Below are 22,856 nucleotides of genomic sequence, written 5' to 3'. Positions count from 1 at the left end.
GCCAGGTGAGGGGGGGACGGGGGGGAGGAGCCTTGCCGGGCCTTGTGGGTTTTGTGCTTTTTGAACAGCTCTGTCGAGATAGCGTTTGCACACCACACAGCTCACCCCCGAAAAGGGTGTAACTTAACGGCTTTTACTGGATTCACAGAGCTGTGCAGCCACCACCTCTGTGTAACTTCAGAACATCCCGCTACCCCAGAGGACCAGCAGTCCCCCGCCCTCGACACCAGTCACCAGCACTGTGTGAGCGTGACTTTTCCTGCAGCTTCTGGGAGCGTGTTTGCTGCCCTCTTGGGGGCACCGGGCTCCTCACTCGGCTCTCCGGCACCCGGACAGGTGCCCAGTCCCCGCCTGGGCCCCCGAAGGGGTCCTGAACCCAAAGCCCTGTGCGGTCGTTGCTGTGTAGGTGCACGCAGACGCCTGCGGGGGCCGTGGGCCTCAGGATTTTCTGCCCTGCACGCGTCTGTCGCCGGGCAGGTTCGTGGTCTCTGAAGGCCCGGCCAGCTGAGAGCAGGCGTCTGGAAGGAGGACCCCGGTGACGGGGGCCGCGGTTGGTTGAACGCCCCGCCCCGCCCGGCCGGCCCGCGGATTCCGCCCACACTTGGCCCCCTCACGCCGCCTGTCCCGCCTGTGCCCGCCCCTCCAAGCTGGTCTTGAGGCCGGACTCACCCCTCTCCTGCCCCGGCTGTCTTATGGTTGTGTTTGCTGTTTATTTATTGGGACGTGCGGTCTCTCTTTTCGGGGTTTTGCTTGTTTTGAGCTAGTAAAGGTGCTATCATTTCAAATGCTTGAATGGGTCGTGAGAACGTAAGGTAGATGAATTGTTTGCTCCTCCCTGATTAGCTTAGCGGTGAACGTAGACTCCTTGGTTTAAACTAGTTAAGAATGAAAGTTTGCCTTGTCACGGGGTCGTGTCGTCATACCTGTGAGAGGGAAGCCTCTGGATGAAACCTGAGATGATTCTTGATGTAGGAAACTGACCCCGTTGAGGTGTTTGAATAGATTCGGACTGGAACGTGTGACTTTCCCTAACAGATGCTCGCGTGCCCCGTTTTCCTGCCTCCTCAGAATGAGGACGGTGCTGTGCGTCCCGGAGCCTTTGCGCCGTGTCACCTTCCTGGCGCTCCTGTCAGGTGGAACAGCAGCAGGAAAGGTTTCCGCCTGGAGGGCCCAGGAGGGCGGAGCCCGTGTCTGCACTTCCGACGCGGCTTTTCCCACGTGGCTTTGAAGGGACGTTAGACGTAAAGAGAGTTGCAGAGACAGCGCAGAGTTCCTGCGCACCCCCGTCCGCCGCCCAGCGCACCGTGATCAAAACCCGGCATTCGCGTTGGAAGATTTTGCTCGCTCAGCCGCCGCAGGTCCTCTCCTGCTCCGGGGCCCAGTCCCGCCCTGGGCTCCCCTAGTCTGTGCAGCCCCTCCGTCTTTCGGGAAGGCAGTCGTCTTTCACACCCTGGGTGCTCTCAAGGGACCCGGCCAGCCGTCTCTAGAGCGCCCCTTGGTGTGGGTCTGCCTGTGGCCCCACCTTGAGATGGGGTCTGCGTCCTTGACCAGAGTCCCCCAGCCGTGGGGCTGTGTCCTTGGTGCGTCGACGCTGAGGCCCCGTTGTCGACGTGTTTCGTCGTTGGTGGGGTTGGCTTTGACCCCGGTAGGGTGATGCTGGCCGACCCCCCTCTGCTGTGAGAGCCCTGCTCCTCCCTCTTCCCTGGGAGGGGGCGGTGGAGGCCGCGCAGGCGTCGGGTCCTTGGACTGCGGCTGCCGACCTCAGCATCCGTTGGTGGGTCCCCGCGGGGTCACGGCGGTGTTTGCTTGCCTCCCCCATGCCTCCTGCGTCTGTGGGAGTTCTCTGCGCAAGGCTTGCCTCTTCTCCCCACGTACGTGTTCGCAGGGTCCGTTGGGCCAGCGGCTGTCGACCTTGTTCTCTGTGGTGCGGGCCAGCCTGGCGTTTCCTTGTTGGCCGTGGGCGGCGCCTTCAGGTTGCTCCTGGGTCCTGGGTGTGCCCGCATCCCTCTGGGGCCCATCCATGCTTTCTGGCCACGGGATGTCCAGGCTTGTCCAGCATCTTCTCAGCCTCAGCCCTGTAACCAGCCACGTCTCCAAGGAGCCTGCTTCCTTTTCCGAGCATTGTGGAGGAGAAAGTGGTGCAGTGTGCGGTCTTGTGAACCTGGATTTAAAACAAATATGCAGGGAGATGTCTTCCTGCCCGGCCCATCCCGTCCCACCGGGGGCCGACGCCCACCCTGGGGAGTGTGTGTTTTGTCAGCTGGGTGTGAGGAGGTACCTTGGTGTTCTGGCCGCTTGGTTCACAGCCCAGGGGTCCTGCCCACAAGATTCCGGGTCAGCCTGGGAAAGTGTGTTCAGTAAGCACTGAGTTGTGGCTCATGGCCACTGGGTGAAATGCCACATTCCTAGCTGCCACCGTTGCCACCTGTGCCCTCCTCCCTGCTCCCAGCTGGCTCCTGTCACCTCCTCCCTGTCTCGGTCACCCTGTGAACAGAGCTACGGAGCTACGTTTCCTGCCTGCGTCCCGCCAGTCTTTGTCTGCTTGGACTATGGTAACAAGATACCAAAAAATACTGTGGCTTAAACCGTGGACATTGGTTTCTCCCTCTACTGGAGGCTGGAGTCCGAGGTCACTGTGGTGCGGACCACGTCCTGGTGTGGTCCCCACTTGCTTCAGGCTGGTGGTTCTCCGGACAAATGGGGCCCCTGGGCCGGCAGCCTCCCCACCAGCTGGAACTGGTCAGGAATGTGGGTTCCCGGGGCCCAGAGCTGCTGACTCTGGAGCTTTGAGGGTGGGCCCCAGGACTCCGCTCCGACCAGCCTCCGGGGATTCTGCCGCTCATCCTGGTGTGAAGCCCCTGCCTCGGAGGCCCCTTGGGTTCTCGCGTTTTCCTACTGCGAGTGGGGAGAGGAGGATGGAGTCCACCTCTCGTCTCCATCCTCGTTGCTGCCCCCGCCTCTCGCCGGGCTCTCCGGGGACCGTGTCTCCAGATGCCACACGTGTGTCAGTGTGAACCAGCGTGCCTGCTTGGGGGCGGGCCGTGCTCTGGCAGTGGGCATCCAGGAGGCCTCCTCTCCGAGCTCCTCGGCGAGGCCCAGGGCCTGCGGGAGCAAGCGGGGCAGAGCCAGGCCTGCGGACTCCGGGTGGACTCTTGTGCCCACGCCTGTGCTCGAGGATAAGGAGGAAGGGGGGTGCCTGTCGAGGGGGACAGCTGGACTCCCCACTCCACTGAGGGCGGCCTCCCCTCACCTAAGCTGAGAAGGGGAGGGGAGTGGAGGGGAGGGGACGGGCTTGGTGGCGGCTCAGGCCTGATGAGGGCCTCCGGCCTCCGCACAGGATGCTTTCTCAGGTGGGAGCAGTCGTGCTTATGGTGGGTGCTTTCGCAGGTCTCGAAGTGAGCGGCCGGGCTCTCCAGTGAGCAGCGTGCCGCAGAGCCTCTGTGCCTGCTCGGGAGGCTCTGATGCCACCCCTGAGGAGAGCCTGGGTCAGTCACTGACTCAGCACGTAGCCGGCACCCGGCCAGGGCCGGGGCTGTGACGGGGAGGCTGGCCTCAAACCCGGATTCCAGGGCTGCCTGGGGAGCGGGCATGGGAGCTCACAGACGTGGGCTTCCTCGGGACCATTCTCGGGCAGACCTTCTGGGCTGCCGTCTGGCATCACTCTGTTCTGAAGGCCTGTGAAGCGTGAGAAGAAGCCACAGCCGAGAGGTGGTGAGAGCTTCTGACTCATCGGTGGTGATCAGGGCATCTTAACTCACGCGTCTCAGGACGGTCGTGGCATTTGGCCAGTCCCTCAGGCAGCATGCTCGGGTCGTACGAGGCACACTGGAAACCGTTTTTCTCCTTTCGTTCTGGTTTGAAAGCTTGGGGAGGCTTGAGGTCATCTCATCACAGATGAGACCACATCCCAAGCCCCCTGTCTTCCTAGGGCTGCGGGCTGTGAGGGCCCCTGCTGCCCCTGCAGGAGGAGTGTCGCTGGACTGTGCCCCAGCCTTGGGGGGGATCCAGGTGAGGGCGCACAGTCTCAGCCCGGCACGGGCCTGCCACGTGGTGCACGCTCAGGCACACACGTGTGCTCACGGTGTCCTTTCACAGAGCGTGCACCCTGTTTTGTAACCTCCCACTGGTGACTGGGGTCAGACCTTTCTAGTTACTGTCACGCCCTCCTTTTGCTCGGAGAGTTGTCCTCATGGCCCGTGCCCACGGAGTCGCGGATCAGCCTGCCTGCACGCAGACGTGTTACGGGTTGTCTGTGGTTGTAAGTAACCAGCCCAGGATTTAGCAGCTCGAGACAACACACATTGATGACCTGCCCTCCTGTGCTTTTTCCGGGAAGGAGTTAAGAGCAGATGGGCCGAGGGTTCTGGCTGAGGGTCCGTCAGGAGGTTGTAGAGCACACGTCACCCGGGGCCGCCTCATCTGAAGGCCCGATGGGGCTGGAGGAGCCGCTTCCAGGACGTCCCTCACGTGGCTCCTGTCCACGTGGGCCCCCACGGCGCTGCTGAGCCTCCTCAGTCCACGGGAGCCGGCACCCCTCAGGATGAGAGTGACTTGAGAGAGCGTTGGTGGAACGTTCTAGACCCTCCTCCTCATCTTGTGGCGACTTCAGTGCCTTGTACGTTGTGTCGTGTGAGTTTGTCTCTGAGCAGTCCTTGCAGGACAGCGTGGCATCTTCCTTGCTTTCCGTGGCTACAGGAGCCCAGGGGACTCCTGCCAGGACTTTGGAATTCTGGACTCACTGGATGTTGTTGACCAGCAACAGAACAGGAGTCTTAGATACTCAGTATTTTCCTATTGAGGCGGGGGTGCTTTTAACCGTACGTCGCACTTCGCATTTACTCCCATAGATTTTGTTGTTGCTGTTTTTTGTTTCTTTGTTTTTGCTGCCCCGTGCGACTTGTGGGATCTTAGCGCCCCAACCAGGGATTGAACGCAGGCCCTGAGCCGTGAGAGCGCAGAGTCCTGACCACTGGACTGCCAGGGAAGTCCCTGTTGTTGCTAATAGCTTTTTTTTTTTTTTTTTTTTTTTTTTTTGGCACACGGGCTTAGTTGCTCCGCGGCATGTGGGATCTTCCTGGAGCTGGGATCGAACCCGTGACCTCTGCATTGGCAGGCGGATTCTTAACCATTGCGCCACCTAGGAAGCCCCACTAATAGCTTTTTGGAGGTGTAATTCCCGTAGTACCCAGCTCGTCTACCTAAAGTGCCAGTCCCTGGTTTGTATATTCACTGAGTGCGGTCATCGCTACTACCAATTTTATTTTATTGTTTTTTCAAAGATTTATTTATTCATGTTGGCTGCCCTGGGTCTTAGTTGCAGCATGCGGGATCTTTAGTTGCGGCATGCAGGATCTTTAGTTACGGCATGCATGTGGAATCTAGTTCCCTGACCAGGGATTGAACCCGGACCTCCTGCATTGGGAGCATGGAGTCTTACCTACTGGAGCACCAGGGAAGTCCCACTTCTACCAATTCCAGAACATTCTATCACCCCAAGAGGAAACCCCGTCCCCATTAGCATCCCTCCATCCCCCTCCCCCAGCCCCTGACAACCAGGAGCCCACTCTCTGTGTCTGTGGACCTGCCTGTTCTGGACGTTTCCCATCCGTGGAGTCACACCCTGTGTGTCCTCCTGTGTCTGCGTCTCTCCCTGAGCCTCGTGTCCTCAGGGTCCCTCCACGTGGTAGCGCGTCGGGGCTTCTCACTCTTCCATGGATGGATAACATTTCAGTGTGTGGAGGACACATGTTCATTCGTTCATCTTTCAATGGATACTCGGGTGGTTTCCAGCTTTTGGCAGCTGTGACTCAACGCTGCTGTGAACATTAATGTTCAGGGTTTTGTGTGGACGAATACTCTCGTTTCTCTTGGGCAGACACCCAGGAGAGGAATTGCTGGGTCACATGCTAACTGTTTAACCTCTGAGGAGCCGCCAGACTGTGTTCCAAACCCAGCTGTGCCCAGTGTTTTCGGAGGGTTACCGTGAAGCGTGGCGGCCGATCGTGCCTGTCAGTGGTTCTTCCCCAGGGTTTCTGGGTCAGCAGTGGTGCTGGTGCTGCGGGTCAGCACCCCACGTCGGGAGCCGCTGCGGGCTGTCGTGTGCTGGACTGCACACGCTCTGTCTGCTGCCCCGGCCTTGTCTGAGCCGTACGAGTGCCGTGAGTATTTACTGCTCCAGCCTTGGAAAGTTGGAGAAAGTTATTAAGAAGGATAGAAGATTGGCTTTTTTCTTTGCCTTAAAAAATAAGACTTTGCGCAAAAGGTCACATGCTGTCATTTTATTTACAAACGTCCAGAACAGGCAGATCCACAGAGCGTGGATTAGTGTTGTGGGGGTGGGGGGGGGCACACCTGCTAATGGGTGATGGAATGTTCTGGAACTAGACGGAGGTGATGGCAGCACAGCTCTGAACGTGCTGAGACTCACTGAGTTGCCTCCTTGACGGGGGTGTGTTCTGTGTGAGTCACATCTCAGTAGAGCTGTTGTTGCAGAAAGGGTTAGGGTGCGAAGGGTGTTTCTGCACTTGTTTGGCCCGTTAGGAGCGCTGTGCTGTCCGGGGACCCTTCTGGGCGTCTGCGCCCTGGCTCACAGGCTCTCTGCCCGCGTTGCTGTCCTCTGCGGTGACGCATGGCAGTGGTGGCCTGGGCTGAGGGGGCGGTCGCGTCCTCTCCGAGGCCCCGTCCTCTCACCGTGCGTCCTCTCCGAGGCCCCGTCCTCTCACTGCGTCCTCTTCGCGGCCCCTCCTCACCGCGGTAGGGGCCCTCACCCACTGGTGAGTCCGCTGGACGCGTCCTCACTCGGTTTGTGTGAGGTCTCGGGTTAGCTGGCCGCTGAGACCCCTGCCGTGCTCCTCGGGGAGAGCAGTGAAGCCACCCTCCCACGTGCTGGGGCCCGGAGAGCACCGCTGTGGCCGGGCGGGGGGACCGCCGCGCGCCTGCTCCCGGTGGTGCGTGACTGCTGTTTCTCTGCTGTACAGACAGAAACCGAGCCCTGCAGAGGTTCAGAGACTCCGCCAGGCCTGGGCCTCCAGGCGGCAGGAGCGCCCGGGAGAAGTCCTGAGGGAGGAGGGCGGGGGCGTAGACTCCGTGCTGGGCCCTTCCTCGCTGCCTGCCGGGCAGCAGTGTGCTGCAGGAGCAGGCGCTCCCGAGGCCAGTGTGTCCCGCGTGGCGGGGTCCCGGGACAGCACCCCGGTGCCGCGGGTGGGGGCTCTCTGGTGGACCCTGCCTGGGCAGGGGCCTGGGGGCTCCGGAGGTCAGGAAACGAGGCGGGGAGACCGGGGGCCGCGGCGCCTGCCTCCTCTGGCCGCCACCATCCCTGGAGGGTGGAGGGACGGCTCTAAACCCTGTCCCATTGTCTTTCAGGACAAACACCATGATGCTGCTCATGAAATCATCGAGACCATCCGGTGAGTGTGGCCCCCCGCGGGGGCGGGGCCTCGGCTGCGGCCCTCCCCCATTCCTCCCTCCGTGTCCGAGTCAGCCTCGGCCGCACCCAGAAGGCTGGGGGAGAGGGCGGCTGTGTGGGCAGGGGGTCCAGTCCTCTGAGTGTGACCCAGGAGGGGTCTCGGTGCTTCTCGAGCTGGCTTCCTGTGGAAGGGGTGGAAATCCTGAGCAGCCAGGTTCCCAAGGGGCCCCTCCCCTCTCCCCTCGCCACCTTGTTTTCCTCCTCTTGCGGGGTTTGGTGTGACCTGTGGGTTTGGGCCACTCTTCCCTCTGCGATCCTGCTCTGTGGTGGGCAGAGGAGGCTGGGCACGCAGGAGGCTGACCTGGGCGGGACCTGGGAGGAGGGCCACCCGCTGTGTTTCTAGTGGGCTTTTTCCTTGTGCTGGACCGAGGGATCTGCGACGGTCTCCAGAGTGCCCACGGCGGCCAATGTGCGGAATCCTGTGACCACTCCTGGCTGTAGGCGTTGCACATGCGTGACCGTGGCCCTGGCATCTCACTGCATTGTGCCTTAAAATCCTTAACCGTGTAGCCACCGCCTGGGCCGCACGCCATGGTAGCCACTCGAACCTGCGGCGGCTGGGCTGGCAGTGCCCCTGCGGGAGCCGGCACAGGGGCCTGGGCTCTGATGCGCGGCCCCATCCTGCCCCCGGCGGCTGAGCGGCCTCAGCCTCCCTCTCCTGTTTGCTCTGCGTCTGGGGCTGAGCCGGGCGCACGTGCAGTCCTGTCTGGGGGACTGAGGGCAGCGTGGGTGTGAGTCTTGCGGGGCGGGCCTGTCTGGGGGCCGTGTTGAGAATTTGGGATCTGCTTTTTTTGTTAATTGTGTAATCCGTAAACCAGTTGGTTGGTGAAGTGATGTTACCTTTGGCTTAGTTTGGTGTATTTCTAAAGAAGGCTGCTGGTGAGGAAGTGGGGCTGTGTGGTGAGGCAGGGGGCGCTGAGTCGGCCAGGCTGGGTCCCCACCCACTCCGCGGAGCGGAGCAGAGCGCGCTCCGGGGGCAGGTTGGCCTCCCCACCCGCTTCCTTTCTGCGGGGAGGGGGTGTCCCCGCAGTGCGGGGCGTCAGGCCTGGGTTTGCCGCTGTCCAGCCTGGCCTGGTCCTCCCCCGAGCCGGCAGTGCCTGCCAGCTGCAGGCCTGCTCCTCATCCTTCAGTTCTCGCAGGTGACGTCACCTGCTTCGCTCTTGTCCCCGCAGATGGGTTCTGTTCACTGGCAAAGATGGTAGTTACCTACTTTATTTTTTCTCTTGTTTTTTGATCCTGGGGGATCGCCTAGAGGTGGACAGTGGGTGTGATGAGCCCACGTGCCCGTCACCCAGCCTAACACTTGCTGACTCTTGGCTGCTTTTGTATCACCTGTATCTCCATCCACTTTCCTCTCTTCCACACTAGTGTTCATTGCGACACAGCCGAGGTGTGGTTGACGTGCAGGAGACTGCACGTGTGGAAAGTGCACAGTGGCCGGCATGAATGTGTGAGTGCCTTGTGTACCTGTGTGTAAAGGAGTCACCCCTGTGTTTCCTCGTGACCTCTGTCAGCACTTCTCCCTCCCCCTGTCCCCGGGCAGCGCAACCCGCTTTCTGCCACTGTGGGTTACTTTGCATTTTCTAGGATTGTACACTTAAAAATGTATCAATAGTTGTTTTTTTTTTCTTCCTGGGAAGTGCACCATTGCGGGATGCACCATGGTTCCCTCATTCGTTTACCGGATGACAGACACGCTTGGGTGGTTTTCGATTTTGGGCGATTGTAAACGAAGCTCTTGTAAACATCCCGTGGAGGTTTTGTGTGGACACGTCTTCCTTCCTTTTGGGTAAATACCCAGGAGTGGGATTGCTGGGTTGTATTTGAAGAGAGGCCACCAAGGTGCTTTCCAAGAGGCCGCCCCGCTCCGCACCGCAGGCAGTGGTGCAGGACCGCTCCCAGGGCTCCCATTATTGGCAGGTGACGTTGACGGGGTTGTTTTTGCTGGTCCAGTTTGAGTCATGTGGCGGTATCATTGCGGCTTTAATGAGAGTTTTCCTAATAGCTAATGATGTTTGCTGTCCTTTGCCTGTTTTAAAAACAGGGTTTTTTAATTATTGAATTTTGAGCATTCTTTTTCATTCTTGTTTATCCTTTATCGGGTATGTTTTGCAAATGTTTTCTTCTGGTCTGTGGCTCATCTCCCCATGTTCATAACAGTGTTTTTTAAATGTTTATTTATTTGGTTGCAGCAGGTCTTATTTGTGGCTCGTGGGTTCCTTAGTTGCAACACAAGGGCTCCTTAGTTGTGGCACGTGAACTCTTAGTTGCGGCATGTATGAGGGATCTAGTTTCCTGACAAGGGATGAAACCCGGGTCCCTGCATTGGGAGTGTGAATTCTTAACCACTGTGCCACCAGAGAAGTCCCCATATCAGTGTCTTTTTTTTTTTTTAAACTACTGGCACTCTTAAAAAAATTTTTATTTTATTTTTAAATTTTTATTATCTTTTTATTATTTTTTAACTTTTTTGGCTGTGTCGGGTCTTTGTTGCTGCGCACAGGCTTTGTCTAGTTGTGGCGAATGGGGGCTACTTTTCGTTGCAGTGTGTGGGCTTCTCATTGTGGTGGCTTCTCTTGTTGTGGGGCACAGGCTTTAGGCATGCGGGCTTCAGTAGTTGCAGCATGCGGGCTCAGTAGTTGTGGCATGCAGGCTCAGTAGTTGTGGTGCACAGGCTTAGTTGCTCCAAGGCATGTGGGATCTTCCTGGACCAGGGCTCGAGCTCCTGTACCCTGCATTGGCAGGTGGATTCTTAACCACTGCGCCACCAGGGAAGCCCCCCAGTAGTGTCTTTTAAAGAGCAGATATCTTAAATTTAGATAGAAGTCCAATTTATCAACTTTTTTCTTTTATAGCTTGTGGTTCTTTTGCATGCTAAAACATGTTTGCCTAACTCAAGGTCACAAAGATTTTCTCCTATGTATTTTGGGAGTTTTATAGTTTAGGGTTTACATTTGTGCCTTTTCATCCATTTCGAGTTAAGTTTTTACACATGGGGTGCAGACTGTGGGTTGAAGTTTATTGTTTTGCATATGGGTGTCCAGTAGTTCCAGCAGCATTTGTTGATGAAACTGTCCTTTCTCTATGGGATTTCCTTGTCACCTTTGTGAAAGATCAGTTGACAGTGTACGAAGTGGTTTATTTCTAGACTCTGTTTGGTGCCACTGATCCACGGCTCTGTTCTTTGGGCAGTACAAGACCTTGGTTACCACAGCTTTATGGTAAACTCTGGACTCAGACAGTCAGTCCACACCTTTGTTCTTCTTTTTAAATATTGCTTTGGTTATTCTACTTCTTTTGCATTTCCATGTAAATTTTATAATCAGCTTGTTGGTTTTTGTACGACTTAAGAATTACATTGAATCTGTAGGTTGTTTCTGGAGAGATTTGCTGTCATCATTGAGTCTTCCAGTCCATGAATATGGTATATCTTTGCACTTACTCAGGCCTTTTACCATGTGTCTCGGCAGTGCTCGGGCGTTGCAGTGTGGAGGTCTTGGACAACCTCTTATTAGGTTTATTCCTAGCTCATTTGTGCTTTTGGCACTACCGTAGTGGGATTGTGTGTTAAGTTTTATGTTCTCTTTGCCTTCTGCTTGTGAGTAAAAGTACTCTTGATTTTTGTGTGTTAACCACGACCTTGTGCTCAGTTCATCAGTCCTAGTAGTAGTTTTATAGGTTTCCTGGGGACTTGCTGTGGAAATCATTATATCACCTGTAAGTGGGGACGGTGTTACTTCTTCCTTTACAGGCTTCATGATTTCTTTTTCTTGACCTTATTGAATTGGCTTGGACCTTGGAGACTGGTTTGTGATGAAGTGGTGAAAGCTGGCATTCCTGCCTTTTCCCTGATCCTGGTGGGAAAGATTCAGTCTTCCAGCCCTGAGGTGATGTCAGCTGTAGGCTCTTCACACATGACCATTATGCATGTGAAGAGATCCTCTACTGTTCCTGGTGTTATTTTCCCTAGATGTGACATTGGCATCGTACTTATGTTTTTTTTATTGTTGTTGTTGTTTGTTTTTTTTAAAAAAGCCATAACTTGCAACCTAAATGCCCATCAACAAATGAATGGATACAGAAGATGTGGCATATATATACAATGGAATATTACTCAGCTATAAAAAGGGATGAGATGGAGCTATATGTAATGAGGTGGATAGAACTACAATCTGTCATACAGAGTGAAGTAAGTCAGAAAGAGAAGGACAAATATTGTATGCTAACTCACATATACGGAATCTAAAAATGGTACTGATGAACTCAGTGACAAGAACAAGGACGCAGATACAGAGAATGGACTGGAGAACTCGAGGTATGGGAGGGGGCGGGGGGTGAAGGGGAAACTGAGATGAAGCGAGAGAGTAGCACAGACATATATGTACTACCAACTGTAAAATAGTCAGTGGGAAGTTGTTGTATAACAAAGGGAGTCCAACTCGAGGATGGAAGATGCCTTAGAGGACTGGGGCAGGGAGGGTGCGGGGGACTCGAGGTGGGGGAGTCAAGGAAGGGAGGGAATACGGGGATATGTGTATAAAAACAGATGATTGAACCTGGTGTACCCCCCCCAAAAAAAAAAAAAAGCCATAACTTTTACAGTTAAATACTGAAATATTTATGGATGAAAATGTCATGTGTGGTCTGCTTCCACATAGTATGGAATGGATGCAGAAAAAGCACTTGACAAAACAGTGTCTGTTCCTGGTAAGAGCTCTGAGCACAGCCAGAGGTACGTGGCATCCACACGTCTTGCCATGATGATGTTAGCCTGGAGCACGTAGTCGTGGTGGCATCTTCCAGTTTTCTCCAATGCAAAGTTACCATTTTCCCCTTTTTGATTAATAAAAATCGCGGGAGAAATACTTGGAGACTGTGCAGATATCCTGTTTCTTCTTGGACTTTTGTCACAGATTTTAGCATCTACAGGTGGGTCTCACCTGCGAGGACTAGTTACTGGGGTGTTCGAAAGGTGCGGCCACGCTGCGCAGTATGTGGGATCTTAGTTTCCCGACCATGGATCAAACCTGCGTCCCCTGCAGTGAAGGCTCAGAGTCCTAACCGCTGGACCGCCAGGGAAGTCCCGAAAGGTGCTTTTCTGTTTCCCTCCTTCTCCCCCCATTTATTACAGTAAGTCCTCTACGTACGAATGAGTTCGATTCTGAGAGCGCACGTATAAGTCCAGTTTGTTCATAAGTCAACAGAGTTAGCCCAGGCACCCAACTTTCACAGCTGACGCCAGACACATGAACTGAGCGTGATTGGACGTGGGAACGCACATTCGCGTCTTTGAAAGCATGCAGCTCGGAGGTCCGTGTGCAGGGCCTCGATGTAGTTGGAGCTCTGATGTGAGGAAGGGCCGTCCCTCTGTCGGCACTGGTTTCACTGTGCAGTCACAGCGCACCGCTGCAGTACTTGTTTTGCTCCTCAGACTGTTCCTGCGCTGGCCTGGGGGGCTGTTTGGGTTTGTGCCCCAGTCCGTGACTTGGCCCCACCTGCCCTGAGCACATCCACACTTTCTGGAGCTGCAGGGGGCTCCAGAGTCATCTTGGATTGCCGTGTCCCAGCCAGAGAGCTCTGGGCTCTTCCTCTGGAGAGGAGCACGTGCTGCTTTCTGAGAACGGGTGGTTTGTCCTCTTACTGAGTTGTAGGGATTCCTGCTGCGTCCCGGCTGTGAGTGCTGCGTGTGGCGTGGCTGCTGGCGGCTCTGATGGCATCTCAGTGAGAGGAAGTTTTTAACTGACGAGTGCGTTCTTTGATGGTCACCGTCCAGGTCGTCACATCGAGAAAATCTTTGCCTGCAGAGTCACGCAGCTGTTCTCCTGTTTTCTTCAGGAAGCTGTGTGGTTTCAGCTTTTACATCCTGGTTTAAGATTAATTGTGAATTAATCTTTGTCTGTGTCTGATGCGGGTTTGTGTTTATGGGGGTCAAGGTTGTTTTTTTTTTTTTCCATTCAATATTCAGTCATCCCGGCCTCAGTTGTTGAAAAGATATTCCTTTCCCCATTAGATTGCCTTGGTGCTTTTGTCAAAAATCATTTGTTAGAATTTAGTCTGTCTCTGGATTCCATGTCCTGTACCACTGATCTCTTGGTTCACCCCTCTGCCAATACCACACTCTTGGTTACTGTAAATTTACAGTAAGTCTCAAATTAAGGCATTGTGAATCTTGCAACAGTGCTGTTACTTTTAAAAACTCTTTTGGCTATTCTAGATTCTCTGCCTTTGTATGTCAGTTTGAGAATCAGCTTGTCTATTTCTCCAAAAAAAGGCTACTGGACTTTTTTATAGGAATTATTTTGCAGTTCAGTTTGAGGAGGAGGTTTAACAATATTTTAGTCTTGTATTCTGTGAGCATTGTTTGTTCGTTCATGTATTTATTTATGTTGTCTTTAATTTTTCTCAGCGACGTTTGTCATTTTCAGTGTAGGGGTCTTGTAAATCTTTCATTAAGATAATTCCTAAGTATTTATGTTTTAATGTTATTTTGAGTAACATAGAAAATTGTTCTTTTTAAAAATTCTTTATTGCTGGCATTTATAAATACAGTTGACCTTGTGTCCTGTGACTGCTGAATTCACGTGAGTTCTGGTAGCTTCTCCGTAAATTCCTTAGAATGGGCTGTGTATTGAATTGTGTGTCCGTGAGTAGGAACAGTTTTGCTTCTTCCTTCCCGGCCTTCATGCTGCCCGTTCATTTTTCCTGCCACGTGGCGCTGTCCAGTACCTGCGGTAGAAGGCCGAAAGTCCCTGCCTGTCCCCGCCCTCGGGGTGTGCGGGCTCGCCCCACCAGCTTGGTGTCGGCTGTGGGGCCCACGCCTTCCATGCTGGGGGTCTCCTAGAGGACAGGAGGTGTGCTGGAGAAGAGCTCGCCAGCAGTAAAGGTGTTTGCTCCGAAGACCCAGGCGGGAACAGTGACTCGGGGGACCCGGGGTCTGAGGGAGCCGGGGGTGGGATGACGCGCGGAGGCTGGCACTGCCTGGCTGGCGCTGGTGACTGCGAGCTTGGGCGCGTCTCGCAGGGAGGCGCGCCAGACCCCTGACGTGGGAGCGCCAGCCACCCAGCGGCTAGGGCCAGCATGTGTGTCTGGAGGGGCCCGGGGTGGGCTGGTATGCACGATGGAGAAAGCTGCCTGCTGCTGGGTGAGGCAGCCTCACTGGGTGACACGGGGACACGGGGACCTTGGCACGCGGGAGAGAGCTGGCCCCTCCTTCGTCTCCAGGCCTGTGGTCTCCTTGTGCCCCTCCTGGCAGACCCCGAGGCGGCAGCAGGCTTGTTGCTGAGGGGCAGCAGCTCCACCGCGACCCCGCACCCTCCGTCAGGTGGAGGGGCTCTTCCCCACTCTGGTCTCCTGAGCGTCTTTCTCTACGGGGAACAGGAATTGAAGTGCGTCATATGAGTTTTCCGCGTCTGTTGAGATGATTGTGTGACGTTTTTTTTCTTTTATTCTCTTAATGAGGTGAATCACAGTGACTAGTTTTTTTGTTTGTTTGTTTGTTTTTGACTGCACCGCGCCGTATGTGGGATCTAGTTCCACGACCACGGATGAAACCTGCACTGCCTGCGTTGGAAGCCCGCAGTCTTAACCACTGGAGCACCAGGGACGTCCCTACAGTGACTCGTTTTAGAATGTTAAACAGCTTTTCATTCTTGGGATAAACGCCACTTGAATAAGATGTATTGCTGACTCCAGTTTACTAATATTTCAGAAGGATTTTTGTGTCTGTGTTTGTGAGGGATGCTGGTCTGTAGCTTTCCTTCCCTGTAATGACTTTATCTTTGCAAGGCCCTGTCTTTCTCTGGCTTTGGTATCGGGGTAAACATTGGCCTCACAGAGCTGAAAAGGATTCATGTTCCTTCTTCTCCAGTGATTGATAGAACTCACCCGTGAAGCTCCCTGGGCTTGGAGTTGCTTTGTGGGAGCTATTTGATTAGGAAGTGACGTTCTGTCGTAGGAATAGGGCTCTTTGGGTGTTCTGTTTCTTCTTGTGTCCGTTTTGGTAATTTGTGTCTTTCAAGGAAATTGTTCACGTCTCCTACGTTGTTGAGTTTATTGACGTCCCCTTTTTCATAATGTCCCTTATTTTCCTTTTATTCTCCATAAGCTCTGTAGTGATGACTTGTCTTCACAACTTTTCTCAAGATGGAATCAGGATCCAGTCAGGGTTGCACCTTGGGATTGGCGGGTATATTTTTGTCCTTTAGTGTACAGGCTCTCTCTCCATCTCTTTTTTCCCCTTACAGTGTTTCTGTTTTTGCTTTTGTTTGGTGGGGGGTGGGCAGGTCTTAGTGTCCCGACCAGGCATGGAACCCAGGAGCCCGGCAGTGAAAGCACTGAGTCCTGACCACTGGACCAGCAGGGAAGTCCTGCAGTGTGCTTGAAGAAGCCCCTTTTTTTTTCTTGGGATTGGTTAATTCTTTGGATAATAGTTCCTTTTCGTTTCTGATCAGTATGTTGTTTCTCAGGGTCTCTGATCTGAGCTGATTGGTTTTCTAGACCCTGTGACATGTTAAGTCCCCATTTAGCTCCCAGTGGCCAGCACTGTTTGGACTTGAAGCAACATAGAACTTGTGTAATCTGTAACAACAGTGTCCTGGTAATGACAGCGTCGTAAACTTTACAGCATTTGTTTTCAGGTATCACCTCCCTTCCGTCTTTCACGTTGACACCCTCAGTTGAGTAACGAGGATGTGTTGCTTTTGTGTTTGCGGAGTAAACACTGTTTAAAAATAATGTTGAGAGTGAAAAACAGAGCACTGACACTAGTTTTCTTTGCGTTTCAGATGGGTCTGTGAAGAAATCCCAGATCTCAAGCTTGCTATGGAGAACTACGTTTTAATCGACTACGACACCAAAAGGTAAGCAGGCTTCTGCCCGGGCTGCGTCCCTCCGGGGACGGGCTCAGCGTGTGTGGACACAGCTATAATTAGGTCTTCCTCGATGCTGCAGGCTGTTGGGAAATTTCCTTTTAGAGTTGGCTGTGGCCAGCATGGAGTTATTTTAGTAGGAAATGTTTATCAAATGTTGGCTGAGGCTGTGAGAGTGAGGACGTCACTGGAAACTGCACGCTGCGGAAACTGGAGTTGGAACGTGTGAAGCGGCCCCAAGTTAGGAGTCGCTCTGCTCACGGCGGGCAGCTGCCAGTGCCGACGGCCTGGCCTGTGGGGCTCGGCCCTGCCCAGCTCTGGTCGAGGTCTCACGTGGGTTTGGCCACTTCTAGCAGGCATGTCCTGGATCTCCGAGGAGAGTCTTGTGGGTGCGGAGGGGCGAGGCCACGTCTGGAATGCCTGCCTGGAATTTTGTTTGGTTTTTCTTTGAGGAACGCTTCTGCCTGCTCCAGTTCTTGGCAGGCTGGCGGTCGCATGCAGGCTGTGGGCTTAGGTAGCTGCTCTTGGCAGGGAGCACGGCCCAGGACGCCTGGAGCCCCTGCACAGGCCCCACTGCCAGGCCTGCTCACCGGGCTCACTTCCGGGTCTGGAGGACGGGCGGGCCCTGCCTCAGTTCCCCTCGCCTCCCCCTCCCCCCGTGTTGGCCCCTCATCCCGAGCAGCCAGGCCCCCGCAGCCTCCTGCACCCGGGGCATCCGTGGGCCCTGACCCCTGCCTCTTGTCCCCAGGGTGAGGGCGCCTGTGGACGCTGACCTTGAACTTTGGTCCCGAGGTCCGCGCAGCTCACCTCTCGTGACAGTTGGCGCCGTGTGCCTGGCCCAGAGCAGCCGGGGTGTTTAAAGCTGCTTTTGCTGCAAGGCGCTTGCAGGTGGGGGTTTGGTGTTCTTCCCTCCGTGTTGGGCCCGCTGAGGAAAGACTGGAAGGATGCGGGGCTGGGGGAGGGCAGGGGGCTGTCCGGCGGCACCCACCCCAGGGACCTGTGTGGCCTCGGGGACCAGCTCAGAGTGGGGGTCCCTGACGGCAGGCGCGGTGCAGAGGGCCGAGCTCCGCTGTCGGGTGGATCCCGGCAGGGCCCATGGGGCTCAGGTTCCTCTGAGTTTCCGCGGAGCTCATCCTCCCAGGGAAAGGTCTCTTTCGGGGTGTCGCCAGAGGCTTTGAGGGAGCTGCAGAAGTAGGAACGCACGAAAGTGAGGTCTTGAAGGGCGTGGTTTTCTCCCTGAGGCCCGTGTAGGAGGACGGGAACGGAGACGCAGGACCGACCATCACGTCCCCACTTCCGTTTCGCAGGGTGGGCGCGTGGGCCAGGGGCAGGAGTGTCTCTTGCAGACCCCGCGCTAGGGAGGCTGCGAGGCCTGTGACGTGGTCAGCTTCCCAGAACGTGGCTTCCCGCCTCGTTGCGGCGTGTCAGCCGGAGCCGCGTGCCCGTCACTGTCTGTCTGTCTGTCTGTGTGAGGCTCACGGGCTTCGGCCGCGGCCTGCTCTTTCCTGCCCTCGCGGTCTCGGGCTTTCAGCTGCAGCTGCCGTTCCAGGAAACGGGCTTGCCGCGGGGCACACGTCCCAGCGGGAGAGAAAGGGCGCTTAGGCTCTCAAAGTCCGCCCGGCGCCGGGGTCCAGGGGTGGGAGGGGGGCTGCAGGTGGGTGCCCCCATGCCCCCTCGTGTCCCTGGGATCCCCGGGCTCCTGGCGGCCCATTGGGGAGTGGCTGTCCGGCTGCCCTGCGTGTAGGGGGCGTGGGACGAGCCCCGAGGGACAGCCCGCCCTCTGAGCAGCACAGGCGCCGAGGGAAAACCCCTCGTGCTGTGGGCGTCGGGTGGGTCGTCCCTCCTGCCTCACCGCTCCGCTCGGTGCCCGTGGTGACAAGCACCGATGTCCCCAGATGCCGCTCCGGGGACCCCTGGGTTAGGGGATCCCAGGGAGGACTCAGTCCCTTGGTGTTTGGGAGAACCCAGTCTGATTAGGAGCTCCCGACAGCTTGCTCGCTAGGGGTCTCACACAGGCTGCTTGTGTCTGTGCAAGGGTCAGAAACGTGCACAGGGAAAATGACGGAAGTGATGCCAGCGTGAGGGGGGAGGCGTGGACCTCCTCTCTGCAGAGTCGTCCCTGCCCACCGGACAGGGGGAGCGGGAGCCCTTTCTGCCTGTGGGTGGCCCTTGGTGCCCTGCCTGCCCCCGCACCCATGCGAGTTGGGCTGAGGGGTGACGTGGACGCTCCCCACCGCCAGGCCAGGGGAGGGGCAGCCCAGCCCTGGGGCGGTGGGACTTCGTTGCATCCACGGTTGGGGGGTGAGGTGGCCTTGGTCCCACCTGCCTCGCTCTGTGAACAGCTTTGCGAAGCCCTTTCCTTACCCGGGGCCCACAGGGCACCACTGCCTGATCCTCTGACCCGTGAACCGCCCCCTCCAAACGGACCTCGATGCCCCCGTGACCTCGGCCCCCGCCCACGAGGCCCGGTGGCTTGTTCTGAGCTCGGTGGTGACCATTGCCTTTCTCCTGCCTCTCTCAGCTTCGAAAGCATGCAGAGGCTCTGTGACAAGTACAACCGGGCCATCGACAGCATCCACCAGCTGGTAGGTGGCCTCCGCCCTCCTCGGGCCCATCTCCTCGTCTGGGGCCCCTGCGCTGTGGTTCAGGACCCCGTTGCCTGCCGAGTCACCCGCGCAGTTTCACCCTGCGCCCCGGACACCTGCGGCCCTGGGAGTGCGGGGCCTGCAGCACCTCAGTGCATTGGACCGTGTGGTGGCGGCAGACACCTGGGGCCGCTGTGACGCAGACAGTGCGGACGGAGCGGGCCTGGTTACCTCCAGAGGGGTCTGGGGCCCTCGTGTGCACCCCTGGGGGCCACAGCAGATGCGTGGGTGGCGGGAGCCCCCCTGGGCCTTTTCCATCCTTCGCCTGCCCCGTGGGGGCTCTGGGTGCCAGGACAGACCAGCTGGGAGCAGGGAGCTGTCGGGGAGCTTGTGCTGCCCGGGTCCAGGGGTGCGCACGCGTACGCACGCACCCCCACATGCCTGCACGCACGCAGGTTCACCCTGTACACATCCACACACACGCTCTCCCTCACACACGCGCACGCTCCTGGGCTCACGTGTCCCTGTCGGGGGCAGCGGCGCGGCCGGTGGGGCGGGCCCGGGTGGACCGACGGGTGCCCCTGTGTCGCAGTGGAAGGGCACCACGCAGCCCATGAAGCTGAACACGCGGCCGTCCACGGGGCTCCTGCGCCACATCCTGCAGCAGGTCTACAACCACTCGGTGACCGACCCGGAGAAGCTCAACAACTACGAGCCCTTCTCGCCGGAGGTGTATGGGGAGACCTCCTTCGACCTGGTGGCCCAGATGATCGACGAGATCAAGATGACGGAGGACGACCTGTTCGTGGACCTGGGCAGCGGTGAGTGCGGCCCGCGCCCCCGCCCTGGCCCTGCAGGCCCCACCCGGCGGGCCCCACGCCGAGCCAGCCTCCTGGTGCCCAGCGCCCGGAGCTGAGCCGCTGAGAGGAGAGCCTGCGCGTGGCTCGCCTGGCCTCGCGCTGCCCCTGGCCTTGCGGCCACATGCCCCCCTGGGCCTGGGGCTGCTGCCACCTTGCTGGCGGTCCCCGCCCCTTCCCGGCGGTCCCCGCCCCTTCCCGCCCCCTCCAGCCCGAGGGCCCCCCCGCTTGCTCCTGGGGTGCCCTCCCGTGCAGAGTGGAGGCTCCTGGGGGCTGGGACCTGGCAGGCGCGGACACGCCGTGTTGCCCGAGCGCTGCGCGGGGCTGGTTGATGTCTGGTGGGGGCCGTGAGGTCCAGGCTGGTGGGGGGCTGGGGGGTGCTGTCCCGTGTGTCGGTGGCTCCAGCAGGAACCCCAGGCCCAGCGCTCTGGGGCGTCTCTGCCGCCCCACGTGACCCCCTGCTCGCAGCCCCGGGGTTCCGTCTCAGCGGGGCGTGGCCTCGACGGGCGGGAAGGGAGATGGGTGTCCTCGTCAGTTGAAGCCTGCTTCACAGGGTGACGATATATTTTTTTTTAATTTTATTTATTTATTTGACGATATTTTAATAAGAATGCGTGCACTTCGAAGGTCGTTTCCCTGAAGGCCTGTGGACCCCCCGCGTGATTTCTGAGAGGCACCTCCGCAGGCCCAGCGCGCCCCGCCTTGCCCCAGTCCTGGGGGCGCCGCACGTCCTCCGCCGTGTTTCCCTCCCGTGTTTCCGATAGCGGCATGCTTTCATCATTGGAGTGTGTTCTGTTTAAGATGGGATGTCAAGGGGTCCTGACTCTTTATTTAAAGTGCAAGTGACCCACGTTCCAGGAGAGACCCGTTAAGAAGCTTCCTGTGGCCGTGACGGCTCAGTGCCCGCAGACTGCCTGCATCCTGCTGGCGTGTGCGGTGCAGGGTCTCGCCGCCTCTCCGAGTTGCTTCTGACTCGGCCGAGGATGTGCTGGTCTGGCCGTGTGGTGGGACCGCAGTGCGTGTGGGACGGGCGGGAGCCTTCCCGAGGGGTCTCTGAGGCTCCCGCAGCCGTGTCTGGGCTGCTAATGCCACGCGGGGCTGTGGACCAAGGACGAATTCTGGTTGGGGGGCCGTGGATGACGAAGCGGAGTCCAGACGGCTGTCTCCTGGTGGGTGCTCGGCCCACAGCCCGGGGCGTTTGAACACATCCTGTGACCGCAGAGAGCCCTCGGGCACCTTCGCTGAGAGCCCGCGGCCTCTGCCTGGTGACCGCGTGGCCGCCGCCCCGGCGGCTGGGGTGGTCTGACCCCCGCCTCTCTCTGTCTCTCTGAAGGAGTGGGCCAGGTGGTGCTGCAGGTCGCCGCGGCCACCAACTGCAAACATCACTACGGAGTCGAGAAAGCCGACATCCCAGCCAAGTACGCGGAGGTGAGCGGAGCTGGGCCTCGGGCGTGGCTGCGTCTGTGTGGCTCTTTCCAGTCTTGCTTTGCGGTGACCTGTGGGGCGAGGGGGTGGCCTGTGCCGGGGCCGGGGGGAGGGAGCTCCGCCAGCACCATGGGCTCAGCTGGCGCCAGCTTTGTGCCAGCGTCTGCCTGGAGGCGGCAGGGCTGGGGAGAGCGCGTCGGAGCCTGTCTAGACGTTGTGGTTCACACACGGGGGGTCAGAGCCTCTCTGGGAGCCCTGGAGTGGGCGGGCGGGCGAGGGCAGCAAGGGGGTGCGGGGAGCCACGGCCGCCCTCCTGCCGCCGGTTCCTGATGGACTGTGGCTTTGGCTCCCTTGCAGACCATGGACCGAGAGTTCAGGAAGTGGATGAAATGGTACGGAAAAAAGCATGCAGAATACACAGTGAGTGCCACCGCCCTGCCCCGCCCAGACCCCTCCCCGCTGCTCTCCATCCTCTCCCGCCACACTCGGCCACACGCGTCCTCCTTCCTGGGGGCCCTCGCCGTGGCCCGATGCCGCCTGCCCCACGCTCTTGGAGAACAGAGGTGGTCCACGCAGCGTTTCTCTTCCTGGGCCCCCCAGGTGCCCGACGAGGCCTCGGGGCGCCGGCTCTTTCAGAGGCAGCCCTCGTCTGGGGTTGGCACGTGGTGGCGAGGCGGCCTCTGCCCTGTGCACAGGCTGGCTGAGGGCAGCTTTCTCTTGCGTGCCCCCCATCCCCAGCAGCGCGCAGCCCAGCCGACGCGTCCCCAGCGGCTCCGATACTGCTGCCCCTCTGCCCTCACCCTGCGTCGCTCGGCCCAGCCTTCGGACGCTCCGGCCCCTCTCTGCCCCTCCTGCCCAGGGCGTCCGCGTCTGCACCCTTGGCTTGAGAGCGTCTGTGCTCAAGGCTCCGTCCGTCTTTCTGCCAGGCTTGGGTTGCCCGTGCAGGCACCGCTGCCGCTCAGCCACCATCCCGTGGGCCCCGCCCGGGCCTTCAGCACAACCCCCACTGCCGGCCTCGCGCCCCAGGTCGCCTGGCTCCACGGGCCCCCGCGGTCCTGCTGCTCCCTCTCTCCCAGCGTCAGGCTCCCTGTCGCCTCAGGGGAACTGGATGGATTGTGCAGCCCTGAGGGGAGGTGATGGGGGCCAGGAAGGAGGTTCCGGGTCCTCAGGACAACCTCACCGTTTCTCCTTTCACGAGTGGGGCTTTCGTTGTCTTTAGACGTCAAGCGTACGCTCACCCGGCTTTGTTCTCATGACGTTTTATAGTTCTGTGGGTGGGCGTTTTTCCTTCAGGTCTGTGGCTTCTTTCGGGTTCATTTCTGTGCAGGGTGTGAGGGCTGGGTCAGCACCCACTTCTTGTGTGCACGTCCAGCCACGCACCATCTGCTGCAGAGACCACCTCTCTGCTGGGCTGTCTGTGCTCCTGTCGGGCCGGCGGCCGTGTGTGGGGGCGGCTCTGCCCTGCTGTGCACCGGCTCTCCTGTCGGCTCTCTCCGCAGCAGCGCACCACCTCGACGGCTGCGGCTTGGTGAGAGTGGGTCCTGCATGAGGCGCGTCAGGCCCCCAGCCTTGCTCCCCTGCTTCAGTGAGGCGCCGCCCACTCTGGGAGGCTCGCGTGTGGTGTGGGGACGCCCGCGTCCTGCAGCGTTGCTGCAGC

At 58.0% G+C, this 22,856-nt stretch overlaps 1 protein-coding gene across 7 annotated transcripts in view; it reads left to right on the top strand.

The window, feature by feature from the left end:
- The window catches only part of DOT1L (DOT1 like histone lysine methyltransferase), a 54,181-nt gene that overhangs the window by 5,330 nt on the left and 25,995 nt on the right, over window positions 1-22,856 (top strand). For 6 of the 7 annotated variants that reach the window (XR_009049288.1, XM_057710400.1, XM_057710399.1 and 3 more), the window contains exons 2-7: window positions 7,363-7,406; window positions 16,249-16,323; window positions 18,854-18,917; window positions 19,510-19,738; window positions 21,108-21,202; window positions 21,557-21,619. Coding sequence is in view for 6 of the 7 variants with exons in the window: in XM_057710400.1 (XP_057566383.1) it covers window positions 7,363-7,406; window positions 16,249-16,323; window positions 18,854-18,917; window positions 19,510-19,738; window positions 21,108-21,202; window positions 21,557-21,619 (570 nt within the window). In the remaining variant the exon portion in view is untranslated. The remainder of the gene's footprint in view (window positions 1-7,362; window positions 7,407-16,248; window positions 16,324-18,853; window positions 18,918-19,509; window positions 19,739-21,107; window positions 21,203-21,556; window positions 21,620-22,856) is intronic. The other variant, XM_057710401.1, reaches the window with a different exon arrangement.

This window comes from Hippopotamus amphibius, chromosome 15, assembly GCF_030028045.1.
Source record: "Hippopotamus amphibius kiboko isolate mHipAmp2 chromosome 15, mHipAmp2.hap2, whole genome shotgun sequence".
Lineage (NCBI taxonomy): Eukaryota > Metazoa > Chordata > Mammalia > Artiodactyla > Hippopotamidae > Hippopotamus > Hippopotamus amphibius.
Note: the sequence above shows the minus strand (reverse complement) of the source record. Positions and strands in the feature narration are given on the sequence as shown.